Source organism: Papilio polytes, unplaced genomic scaffold (assembly GCF_000836215.1).
Source record: "Papilio polytes unplaced genomic scaffold, Ppol_1.0 DF824269.1, whole genome shotgun sequence".
NCBI classification, from domain to species: Eukaryota; Metazoa; Arthropoda; class Insecta; order Lepidoptera; family Papilionidae; genus Papilio; species Papilio polytes.
In genome coordinates this window covers 48,243-62,225 of record NW_013524935.1, presented here as the reverse complement: position 1 = coordinate 62,225, position 13,983 = coordinate 48,243, and the positions used below count along the sequence as shown (strand labels likewise).

At 34.0% G+C, this 13,983-nt stretch overlaps 1 protein-coding gene and 1 non-coding gene across 2 annotated transcripts; both read right to left on the bottom strand.

Annotated features, from left to right (window-relative positions):
• Positions 1 to 85: 85 nt before the first annotated feature.
• Positions 86 to 8,626, bottom strand: LOC106109947 (clavesin-1-like). Its single transcript, XM_013291608.1, has 7 exons — positions 8,498 to 8,626; positions 5,326 to 5,466; positions 3,696 to 3,849; positions 2,323 to 2,481; positions 1,539 to 1,632; positions 807 to 1,023; positions 86 to 311 (listed from the first exon to the last, which is right to left on the bottom strand). The coding sequence occupies exons 2-7, from the start codon at positions 5,456 to 5,458 to the stop codon at positions 160 to 162; spliced, it is 909 nt and encodes a 302-aa protein (XP_013147062.1). The 5' UTR covers positions 5,459 to 5,466; positions 8,498 to 8,626; the 3' UTR covers positions 86 to 159.
• Positions 8,627 to 10,324: 1,698 nt separating this feature from the next.
• Positions 10,325 to 10,397, bottom strand: Trnav-cac. Its single transcript has one exon. It is a non-coding gene; the product is annotated as a tRNA-Val (tRNA).
• Between the last annotated feature and the right edge of the window lie 3,586 nt (positions 10,398 to 13,983).

Sequence of the window (13,983 nt, the reverse complement as noted above, 5' to 3'; positions counted from 1 at the left end):
AATATACGTCTCCTAAAAGAGCCTTGAATTGAATATTAAAGGTATTTTAAGAACTTAGGTATCAAATAAAAGAGAAAATTTATAAAATAAACCATTTTATTTACATTTATATAAGACCCTCATACATTTTTCAACATCTCTATACTCTATTTGGTTTATTTAATCTATGTCTAATTTCTTAAAGCTGCCTTGTATTCCGAACAGATCTTCAACAGTCTTCTTACCTCCGGCTCGGAGTGCTTCGTTCACTCTGCGGAGACTCTCCTCTTTGAAGAACTGTGTATTTGTTTTTAATAAATCGATTGTTTCGTCTGAAAAACAAAAACATATTTTATTTAAAATCTTACAATTCTTTAAGATCTTTTATATCGGATATTGCTTCATTTTGATTTCTTGAAAAATGTGCAGTTTATTTTTATTTTCATTTTCATAATTCGATAATAGATGGCGCTGAATAATATTGATGATTTAAGAAGTCACTCTCAGTAGTAAATAAATTTGGTTAGGGTAAAGCGAGGTGGGGCAACCGCCCAGGGCGCCGGGCGTAAAGGGACTTACGCTCTTTTTATTATAGTTTTTTACAGCAGTTATAGGGCGCTGTAGAAATCTATAGTAAAAATGGCCTTGATTCTGGCACTTAAAAGACTAGTGAAAAATTAACTAACACTAATATAATAAATGCGAAAGTTTAGATGGATGGATGTAGAGGATAGTCTGGAAGAACAGATAGACTACTCAATTTTATTTTATTTAATTCCACGCGGACGGAGTCGCGGGAGAAAGCTAGTATAAAAATTTTATGATACCTCGCATAGTGTTGTGATCTTTATGTTCACCGCCTTCTTCTTTCGGAAATGCTTTCTTCGGTACAAAATCGTAGAGCTCCTCAGACTTCGGCTGGTGTATATGTATGATGTCCATCAAAGCCTTCTTTATGAAAGGTTTTATCAACATCATCACCTTGTCCATAAAATACGGTGCGTTTAAGAAATGCACCCCCTTCAATCGGATCAACATTGCCTCCTGGTGAAACACAAGTTAGATTATAATTGAAAATAATTCGGGAGAAAAAGATTTACTGTAACATTTCAATTACTAATGCTGTTGTTTATTTAAGGAAGACATTATAAAGAGGAATAATTTGATTTTTAAGCATTAAATTCGCTATGAAACACGCTAATTGAAAAAAATCTTTCGCAACTAGAAAGCTAAATTGTCACTGAATATCTTACTTCTTACTAATATTATAAATGCGAAAGTTTAGATGGATGTTTGTTAGAGTTTGTAGCATAAACGGCTGAACGGATCTCAATGAAATTTGGCATAGACGTAGAGAATAGTCTGGAAGAACACATGGACTACTCAATTTTGTTTTTTAATTCCACACGGACGGAGTCGCGGGCAAAAGGTAGTAGGCTATATAATAAAGGGAACGGTAACAGGAAGGGTAACAGATGACAGAAAAGATACGACGATTCTTCAATCGCAGCTGGAGCTAATCGCTAATCTTAAAGAAGTGTATAAAATTTTTTACTCACTTGTAAAAAATATAGAACCTGCTTTAGACTCATGAGGTCTAACTTAGCGACGTGACCCAGCGTGCTTTGGTCCATGTCTATCATTAAGATAAACCTGGTGAAGAATAAAAAGTATTAAGTTAACATCAGAAGTATTCTCATTGCAAATACAATATTATACGAATATGCTAATTTAGCAAATAACCGCAAAATCCTTAATAAATAACCTAAATTTAATATAATGCCATCTAGTGGCTTAAAGCATGAAACTAAACCTAACTTTTATAACCTTATGGCTTCATAATTGGATGTACAAAACAAGGAAGGTGTAGGAAATATTGAAAGCAGAATAGAAAAAAAGTATTCAATTCGTATGAGATACAATCTTAAGAGAACGATAGAATATTTTTATTTCATTACTAGCTTCTACCCGCGACTCCGTCCACGTGGAAGTAAAAAAAACGAAAGTGAGTAGCCTATGTGTCCTTCCAGACTATCCTCTACATCTAATCCAAATTTCATCGAAATCCGTTCAGCCTTTTAGGCTACAAACTCTAACAAACATCCATCCTTAAGGCGAAGCGATCGCTGCCCATAGACTCACGCAATTGCAGATGCATTGCCTTAATTGACGAAAGAAGAAACGCACATAAAGAGAAAATTTCCCCTTCTCATGCATCTCCTCAACTCTCCTATCTACTTTCCCTTCTCATCTTGTCTTTATAATAAAAGGGTGTTAAAGGAAAGGGGGCAAAAATTTGGTATCCGAAAATCAATCTTAATCAGGATAGAAAAAGGAACATACCCTGGCCACGTTCCTTCTTGATACTGCCATAGATCGAATACCATCATCATTGCTTTGGCGGTGACGGGGAAGTTGAAGTTACGGGAATCTGGGTCCAAAAGTCTGAGGTACATTGCGCGGTAGCCCTGTACAGTTGGGGTCGGCAGGGGAGCTATCAATCTGCGAACATGATCATAAAACGGCTCAACTCACGCTTTTTTTCCTCCGGTGACGGCACCGACTAGTTTCGGATCCTCCGGGTATCCTTCTTCTTCCAAGAATCCTTCCAAGATCCTTCTTATTGGAAGAAGAAGGATCCCCGAAGGATCCGAAACTAGTCGGTGCCGTCACCGGAGGAAAAAAAAGCATGAGTTGAGCCGTTTTTAATTATTTTTTGCTTAAAGTAATGTCTCACGATAGTTTAAACAATTTAAATGATCATAAATTCTAAATACTACAACAGAATTATGCAACAAATTATTACCAATTCAAAATGTTTATTGAAAAATCTGTCTTATTTAAAAAAAAACTGTTAATCGTAAGTTCGTCCACGTAACATAAAAAAATATAGCCTAAGCGACTAAGCGATAATGTAGCTTTTTATTGGTGAAAGAATTTTTGAAATCGTACCAGTAGTTTTTGAGTTATTTCAGTACATACAAAAATCCAAACACATAAATCTTTCCTATATATTATGAGTATAGAAGAAACTTTAGTTTTGGTTTTTAATAATTTAGCTTTTTACAAAATTTAATACATTATTACTTTAACTTTAACAATTTGTCATTTTTTTAAATTACTTCATAAGATTCTAAAAAAACAGACATGACAATATTTCATGTAAATATATATACACATATTTATTAATTTCACTTGCTAAAATTCATTAAAAATAGTTAATTTTCTTTCTGTTTCTCACTAAAAATGTATCACTTTGTAAGGGAAGTCCTTGGCTACTTAAAAACAGGAATCCTAGTTAAGTAGTTGACTACTGATTTATGTAATTAACATTAGTAAGCAATAAGCTCAGTGGTTTAAGCACTTGACTTGTAATCTACAGGTCTTGGGTTCGAATCCCGCCATGTACCAATGTGATTTTCGCTTTTTCGAATTTTCATATGTACATAATTTACCCGACGTTCTTACGGTGAAGGAAAACATCGTGATGCAACCTGCACATATCGGCGGAGAAATTCAAAGATATGTGTGAAGTCGACCAGCCCGCACTTGGCCAGCGTGGTTGACTATGGCCTAGTCACCCTAACTTTAGGGTAGGCTCCGAGCCCCTCGGCGGGGACGTATAGTGAGCTGGTGATGATGAAGCAATAAAGACATTCTTATTCATATACTTATTCTTTAATCTGAATCAAAATTCAACGATTCTATATACTTACACATTGTAAAGTGCGCCCTCTAACTTGAGATCAACTATCCGATCTTTGAAGAAGGTTGTGAAAAGAGTACGCAGCGTGTAGTGGAGGTCCAACACCTGCTTAGAGACTTCCGAACTATTATCGCAGCAATGGAATACGATGGCCAGGTCAAGGTCTGGAAAATATGCAACACTTATCAATCTGCTCTTGTCCCTACGTAGTATCGCCACAGTAGAGAAGTTCCTAACGACATTTAAAGAATTTATAGACGAGGCGTAGTGAACAACAGTTTTTAGCACTCCGTCAGTTATAATGACACCTATTGGCAGTTAATTTAAATGTAACATATAAGTAAAATTTAGAATTAAACTAAGTAGAAACAAATATTAGTACATATTTTGCTTATTCTCACTTTATTTTATTTATTTATTGCAATTAAATTATACAAACATCTATATAAAGTAACAACAATAAGTACCCCTTCGGGCATGTAATATAATGAGTACAAATGCAGCGAACCAAACTTTGGGAACAACAACATAATGCACCTATAAAAAAAAAAACATACAGACGAATTGAGTACCTCCTTCTTTTGATTTTTTATGATAGGCAATTTAAGATCATGTTGGTGAACAGCACGTAAGTTACGAGTCTCACTAGATTTGGCTTGGAAATAATGATGATTACTCTTTGCTTTTGTTAGAAGACACAACTCCAAAAGACACTATTCCTAAGGTTAACTTCATACAGCGCTAATTTGTAAGGCTGTAAGATAACGTATTAATTCCTATTACATCGTAAAATCTTTTTATAACATAAGGTTTTTTTTTATAACATAAGGTGGCAAACGAGCAAGCGGCCACCTGAAACCGCCAAAATGGCGAAGCGACCGCTGCCCATAGACATCCGCAATTGCAGATGCGTTGCCTACCCTTATACGACGGAGGAGGAGACGCATATAAAGAGGATATTTCCCCTTCCTATGCTTCTCCTCCACCGTCAAATCCACTTCCTCTTCCCAACCTCTCCTTATAAGAAAAGGGTGGTAAAGAGAAAGGAACTTAAATTAGGTAAAATACACAGAGGATGGGACAATATTTTATAGAAGTGTTAAGGTAGCCTTATAGTAAGTACTCATAACCGTACGTTTAGTACCACTTAGCAGTCATTAATACGATCGTTTTAAACTACATGATTTTCTTTAGACAAGACTCATTTATGTAATTGTTTCCTGTATCATACGTTAATGAAGGTAAATCGTTAATGATCATCGCTTATACGAGTACTAACGAGTGTTAAGGTGCAAACTGACTGGCTTGTTTATTGCTCGTTTACCCCGTTCACAACGTACTAAATTAGCTTGACATTGAGTATACACCTTTAGAATTACTATTCTACGTACAACGGAAGGCTAATTTTAGTCCCTATCTACCCTTTTGTTAAGAAGAAGGAATGGGAATGGATTTGACGGTGGAGGAGACTTATAAGGGAAATATCCTCTTTATATGCGTCTCCTCTTTCGTCCATTAAGAGTAAGCAACGTATTTACAATTGCGCATGTCTATGGGCAGCGGTCGCTTCGTCATTTCGGCGATTTCATTTGGCCGCATGCTAGTCTCCCACCTTATAATATAAAAAAAAAACAACTTACCACTAAGATGTTCACCAGGTAAATGTTTCTGAGTCATCAACCATTCTCTCAATTTATTTATATCATCTGCTGTGATACTTTTATTCTTCTCATATTCCTTTTCTATTGGAAACTGCTTCACAATTTCAGGCATTGTTAAATCTGAAAAATATTCATATTAAAATAAATTAGACAACTTTTATGGACAAACACAATACGATCTCGAGTAATCTATACTTATAACAAATTGGAGCGTCTGTTTGCAATATAAAAAAAAATCCAGATTTCAGGAAGACGATGTATTTGCGTTGCCGATAGCGGAAATTTAAAAAAAGATTGTCTGTCTGTCAGCAAGCCGTGTTTGTTCCAGGTAATTCTCCTAAACTGCTAACATAGACGGGCATATTATAGTCTACTTGTTATCTTAATATTGCGCGGACGACGTCGCAGACAACAGCTAGTAAAAACATAGTTACATTAACTTTTACCCGTGATTTCCGCGCGAAATTAATAAAAACACTTAGCACACTTTATTCTTCCAGAATATACCACGTTTGTGGCTTTAATGGATATCCGTTAAGTTTCGTTAGCACACGACACGTGTTGGAACTGCCATTAGCAAAGATATCGACAGGTTAATGAATAATTAATTGTTATTCCTATTAGCCAATAAAATAAGGTTAAATGGTCGATTATTTAAAAAAAAACTAACAACTTGACACTGGCCCAATCCGCTGAGGGAGAGCCATAAACAAGAAATAGAATAAAAACTAACACATGCGTGTTGAAAAGGTAGACAACGTGTAGACACGAGAAAACTATATATAAATTACAGTTTGTATAGAAAGTAAATGTTGAAAATGAGTAATTATATACATTTATATCCATACTAACATTATAAAGAACTATTGGGCTGATTGTAAAAATTCTTTCACCATTAGAAAGGTAATTTATCTGTGAGTGACATATTTTTTAACAGCACGCTAGCGAAGTCGGGAGCTACAGCTAGTCAATTAGTAAAAGATATTCGTATCTTATTTAAAAAAGAATATTAACCGTCCAATGCATATGAATAAAATGTTGTTATATTATAGTTAAAAGTTTTGGCCATAAAAATTGTTTTTACGTCGATTTCGTGAGATTGTTTTTGCTGTATTACCATATATTTATACATGTATAAGACAATTGGAGTGTCTGTTTGTAATATCTAAATAAAAATTCCAGATTTCGGGATGATGAAGAATTTTTGGCTCTCTGTAATCTCAGAGCCGTTTCCGAGATTACCGAGTTCGGAAATGTTCCGACTTCGACCGGGCTTTCACTGATGGGTAACTAACAGACGAGCATGTTAAAGGCTAGTTTCTATCTTTATATCTCGTGGACGAAGTCGCGGGCAACAGCTAGTTCACAGTAAAACAAAACAGTTCGTCGTGTTGTGACGTAAAAGAATACACTTTTAATTACAGTAAATCCATGCAATACAGAATGGAACCGATAATTATTTCACGTTAGGTTTTCATTGTTTCTCTTTAATCGCATTAATTTTAATTTTATCAATAGAATTATAGACAATCTGGATAATGTGACTGCTATTACACTGTTTTAATTAAATTACATAAGATGCATTTCAGAATTTGTATACTATAAAGTGGCAAACAAGCGGCCACCTGAATTCGCCGAGAAAGTATCCGCAATTGCAGATTACCTACGCTTAATTACCCTAGAAGTAGCCTTTCATAAAGAGTATATTTTCCCTTCCAATGTGCCTCCTCCACCCCTAAATCCATTTTAGTTACCATCCTTTCCAAATAAGAAAATGGTGGGAAAGGAAAGGGACTAATACTAGACCGAGAAAGAAGCGACAATGGCCTATTATCGCTTCACCACACGCTTATTGATAGGAACTGTAAAATCTGTAATTCATGAAAGTCGGAATCCAAAATCTAGCGGGATCTTGCTATAATATTGGACCCTACAGGACACCGGATTGTCTTTGGGTACCCAAGTCCATACATATTTACTGTTAGTGCTTTGGGGGACGAAAACCCGGTGCGCCGACCCTACGAGAGTAGGATATGGCAGGAGAGATGTTGATCCATCCATCCAAATGTTATTTTTTTTTAAGATAGTAAGATAAAATATTTCTGTAACAAGTATGTGAGACATTGTCCGTATGTTTACCGCAATCTTTATGTTCTATCTTAACTTAATAAACAAGTAAAACATAATTTTCTAGACAGCATTAAGGAAAAACGTGCTTTAATATACAATATTTCCTTTACTGAAATGTCATTTAAGGATAAGTGTTCTACTTATTATAACTTGAATATTCATCTATCTATATCTATACTATTATAATAAAGCGTAAACACACACTTCTTTGTTGCCTAAGTTGTCAGCAATTACAGCATGTTTTTGAATAATTCTTTTTTTAATTAAAAGCCCTATACTTACGTCATGCTTTAGGCTATATACTTTCACGCCATTAAACTTAGGGGATAAATATGTTGGATAAAAATCATAATGTGGGAAAGAGACCATAAGTTGCTGCCAACATCAAAGAAGCAAGGTTGTCATCATGTCATTTTGACATTTGGAATTGATAATTTGACAAATGTAAATAATGAAATAAAATTTTAAAATTTCATGCGGATGAGCTCGGAAACAGCAAGTAGAGTATATATTACAAAAAAATAAAATATTGCAAAAATAACTTAATACAGTGAAATACCGACAGAAATAAAATATTGAGATATTTTTATCTGTCTTTTCTTAAGGGCAATAAAGGAACATACATATATTTCTGTACTATTGTTTTGAAAGAAACTCGTACTTAATAAAATAACCGTGTAATGCGGGACTTAAAACCTGTACTTACGCGCTTAATATATCAAGGTACTATACTTCTGTACTACTATAAAGAGAAACGATTTGTATTTTCCTATGTATTAAAATAACTCAAAAACTACTGCATCAATTTCAAAAATTATTTCACCATTTGAAAGCTACGTCATCAGTGAGTGATAGGCTGTTTTTTTAATTCTACGCGGGCGAAGTCGCAAACAGCTAGTTTATTATAAATTAGTTAAATCAATCAGAAACGGACCATGAAATTTGGTATAGATGTAGAGCATAGGTAGGAAGAACACAGGCTACTTACCTTTGACAAAAGCTAGTAATAAATAAAACTTACCTGAATATCTTTCCAGCAGCGAGGCTATCTTGAAATCGTGCGATAATTTTATCGTAATAAACGCGCGTTCCGCACGGAGTTTCCGCGTGCACTAAGAATGCTTTAACGCCTTTTGTACTTTAGGTGGACTAAAGTTCCTGTTCTTTGTTTATAAGGAAGTAACTGTGAAATGTAAATCGTAATGAGGACACTTCATTCGATAATTGAGATAATTTTCATTTTTATATTGAAACTTCTTGTTTAAGTTATTGCAAAATGCTGGAAATAGGCGTAAAAGTGATGCAAATCGAGACACTAGTAGGTCGTGGGTTCAAATCGCGTAATTCTTTTGTCGTAAACCAACGCACCTATATCTTTAGTAGTATATACTAGCTGTTCCTTTGTCAAATTAGCAATTGCAAATGTCAACATGACATGAAAAACCTTGGCAATCTTGCTTCCTTGATGTTGGCAGCAACTTATCGTCTCTTTTCCACATTAAGGTTTTTATCCAATTTATTTACCCCCTAAGTTTAATGGCGTGAAAATATATAGCCTAAAGCGTGACGTAAGTTTGGGGCTTTTTATTAAAGAAAGAATTATTCAAAATATGTTGTTATTGCTGACATTTTAGGCAACAAAGCAGTGTGTGTTTACGCTTTATTAAATTAGTATAGACGTATAGATTTATATTTTAAGTAAAAAGTGTTTTCTTTAAAGCCTGCAAGATGACTTGAAAAGAAGTGCTTTAGGCCACATGATTAAAAATCTCAGCCAATCACCGTTCTTTCTCAAATACTGATTTTAGTTTATTTTTAAGTATGTTTTATTTTTTCGATTCTATGAACACATGATGATAAAGCTTCTGAGAATTCTAGTTGCAAAAAAAATGTTATTTTTGTCTTTAAACTTTGGCAGAAAATACAAGGACAACCGCCTCATTATTACTTATTTTAGAGATTTAATTACGCATAAACGTGTAGATAATATTTAAGAATGAAAAAAACTGCAGGTAAACTAAGTAACTAAAAAAAACAATAGATGCCATTCCAGGAGAGACTCGAATTATAGTCCGATAAACTTATTGACCCGGTGGACGAGTGTGACTAAATTACAATATAGACTAAAAAGTTATCTGTCCCGGTCTTTGTTACTGGTTTCTTGTCTTTAAGAGCGCGCGCATACCTGAAACTAACTGTTTAACTAACTGTTTAGTCTCGCTTTATTTCCTATGAGATTAGAAGGAGGTGCGCACACTACTCGCTTTTTAGTTGTTCATCTAAACAGTTAAATTGATTGCGAAATAATCGACAATCGCACGACATTTGTGCGATAGTTTAGTCCAATGTGTACACCCGCTCTAAGCATTTTTGACAACATTTTCGGACAGAATACAACTAACGGCGATATCAGCGCCCTTTCACCGGGTCAAATAAGTTTGTTGGACTATAGCTTGTACATACAAGCTATAGTCCAACAAACTTATTTGATATCACATGATATGTGTGTGAATCTGACGTTTGAATAACCTCTAATTTAATTACGTAATGATAAGCGTTTAGTTTTTGCACATGATATTGCAGTGGTTTAATTATTTTTGTTTTATATTAACGCCATCTATGAAACATTTTGTACACTATTACAACTTTCAGTAACAACGTATAAAACGCCATCTAGCGCTGATATTTGTACTATGCGATATTAAAAATAACATTCAAAGGTACATTTTGTAAGATAAAATAAAAAAAAACTGTCTTTATAAATAGTCTTATTACTCTACATGTAAAAGTAACAAAAGAGAGTTTTTTTTATTCGTAAAGTATGTAAAGATTAAAAACAAAAAAATCCTGTTTCCGCCCGGGATCGAACCGGGGGCCTTGTGCGTGTGAAGCACACGTGATAACCGCTACACTACGGAAACTTAGTGACATGTGTTGAAATATCGTTATACAACTTATTGCTATTTCAGACCCGTAAGGATTTCATGATTATTTTTCTTCTTTTCCTAATTACACTATTAATCTAAATATACTGATTTTTCATATCCCAGGTCTAACTAAATAGACAACTGAATAATACTACGCAAATCTTTCTTTACACCTCGATGACGTCATAGACTACGTAATAACATAAAAACCATATCCAGATTTTTATAAAACCTGCAATTTCGTATATTACATAAGATAAATTAACAGTTAGTCATGGGTACATCTCTGTGCTTGATCGATATCGATTCATTGTACAATCAATAGGGATGTGCCTTAAGTATCCAATATATCGATATTGAGAAAACAAACTGATATTGTTCTAGAGTATATCTTAAAATTAATGTAATATAATACAAAAACGTAAATATATAGGAAAATAACGGTAAGAGGATAAATTAGCACATTTTAGAAATATGTTCATAGCACATTCGTTCAAGTTGAATTAAAAAACGTAGCTTATGTTACTCAGCAAAAAGCTTTTTAATAGTAGAATTTTTAAAATCAGCCCAGTAATTTATGAATTATTTCAATACCTACAAACATCTAAAAATACAAATCTTTCCTCTTTATAATATTTGTAAAAAGATCTATCTACGTTTCTGGAAAAAATGTTGTTTTAAATTGGGGATTTTTATCGATAAATGCTATCGATATTAACAAATCACTAGCAGATCGTGAGTTGAACGGTCTGATAGAAACGGAAAGTGATTCAGCGTGGGAAACGGGGCGGGCTTGCCCGCGACCGGACAATACTACCATGTTAAGTTACAACTAAGTTAAACTTAAGTAAGGACCATATCTTAGTATAGACAGGACTAATAGTAATATTATGTAGGGGATTCATACGGAAAATAAATTACTTGAAGTACTTTATAATTTGTTATAACTTGTTCCATCAGTAACTTGTGCTTAGTTAAATGTCAGGGAGATCTAATAACATTTCTCTACGCTCCTGCTCGTTTCATTGCGACGGTATACCGCCCGGGGTAGACAAAACTGACATTCTGTTTGACAGCTATTAAGCTGTTATTATAATTTTACTCTTACTAATATTATAAATGAGAGGCGAAAGGGATATCTGTGAAATTTGTGATCGATGTAGAGTATAATCTAAAAAAACAGGGAGACAATTTAATTTTGTTTTTTTTACCCGAACGGAGTCGCGGATGAAAGCTAGTTTAGACTATTTCTTTTCGTTAGCGTGGTCCATACCTGTTATGTTATGCGACAGGAGGATGGGGACATAAACCAGAAATAGTTAAGAATGAATATGGATGGCTACAAAGGAAGAAGAAGACCAAAGAAAGTATGGATTGTGTGAAAGAGGATATGCTTAAGAAAGGAGTGGTTTCAGATATAGCTGATTGAGATGTATGGAAGAGCAGCGCATACTGTGCCGACCCTCCGTAAGGGATAAGGGCAAATTGATGATGAATATTCATTTCGTTATTCATGTTTTATGTGAATAATTAAGAAATTCTATTTAACTTTTAGTAAATTCGCTACATACTTCTATGCGTCCTTTGTAGTTAAAACACAATAAGTGAGATTGTAAGGTCAATCTTACGCCTCGTGGAAAACAATAGAATACCATGAAATGTCTCGCTTAAGTAAGCCATGTTTTTTGTTGGTCAATTTGACCTTAAAATGACCCCTAATTGTTATGTCTGTGGAAGAAAAATGATGACTTCAACGTCACTGAATTCTTTTGTTTGTTGCCCTATTTGTGTTGTCTGTTTGGCCCTCTATAAAATCAAGAGCGCACTCCTTTGACTATCGCACAAGTGGATAGCCTCGCTTTGATTTGTATGAGCTTTTGAGGTGCGGACACTACTCGATTTTTAGTTGTGCAACCAAACAGTTGACTGCTGCGAAACGCACAGTACACAGTACTATTTTATAACATTAGTATGATGTATTGACAATTTAATTACAAAAAATAAACAAAAGAATGTTGTAAAACCAATAAACAATCGACAATCGCATGGCAGTTGTGCGATAGTTTAATCAAAGGCGTGCGCCCGTCTTCTGCAAGTAGAACTTATCATGAATATTCGTGAGAACGTTTTCATAACAATATGCAGCGCCCATACCGGGTGTAAAATATATCAGCTAATCTGATACAAATATTTTCGATGACGTTACGAATACGGTCTCGTAACTGTCACGTAAATATTCCTGATAGACCCTCTATTTTGTAATTTGCACTTATATCATATCGATTCAACAAACAAGATTAAGGTTTGCCGGTAAAAGCTTTTTCTATGAACTGTCAGATATGGTGAAGTAACTAGAAGTAACGATCTTACACCATTTACTATTGGTTTTATATATTTTAACTCTTATTAACTATGTCATAAGAACTAAAGCGACAGCATTTATTAAATGTTAACAAGTGTAGGTGTATTAATCTCGTCAACTGTACGAACTGAATTAGTTTATGTACGGTTTGGAAAAAAATATAGATGAAATAAAAGTATTTTTTTTATAATTATGTTTACATTTCAAACATGTACATGTTTTTGTAAATTCTTTATATAACACTTTTTTTTGTACGTCAATTACATAAATAAACTAGCTTTTGCCCGCGCCTCCGTCCGCGTGGAATTAAAAAAAAAAACAAAAGCAAACATCCTATGTGTCCTTCCAGACTATCTTCTACATCTATTTCCTAAAATTCATCGAAACCCGTTCAGCTACAAATTCTAAGAAATATCCATCCATCTAAACTTTGCATTTATAATGTTAATTAAAAGAAAAAAGCTATAATCTGAAAAATAAATTATTTAGTCTAGGCTAAAAATCTTGTGACCTTGTGAATAGATTCTCAATTACCTCAGCCTCACGGATGTTATCTCAATAACTACTCAGACCTTTGAGCATCAGAATGCCTTCACTTTTCTAGGACAAGAATACATTCTTGCAGTACAGTGCCGCATACTTGTAGTACACTGTACTAGTCTTTTTAAGTCAATATTGTAAAGCTTTATTTGAAATTTAAAAAAAAAATAATTTGTTGTCTACATAAAACCGAGAATACTTATACACTTTTTATGTTCTCTTAATAACTAATTTTTTATATTAAAAAGAAAATTGAAAAACAAATAGCTAAATATGTTTTGCTAACCGTACACATACGGCGGCACACGTGTGACGTAATGCAATGGAAAGTTGCTGCGCCCGCGACTGTACATCAACATAGCTTCTGGTATTAAAACTTAGTTAGATCCTAACTTAGTTAAGTTAAGGAATTAGTAGTTTAATTATTGACTGTTTTATTTTCAAAATCATATAAAGATCTATCATACTTTGAGTATTTTTCAAATTTTTCGCTTACACAAAAATAATTTCAAGAGTATTTTGTGGTGACCAAAAAAATAAAAAATCGCTGGAAGGTGGAAAAATCTATAATCTTACTTCTTACTTAAGTTACAAACGCGAAAGTTTTGATATATGGATGCTTGTTTGTAGGTTTTTTTTTCATGATTATCTACATTTTTGCAAAAAATAGAATATATG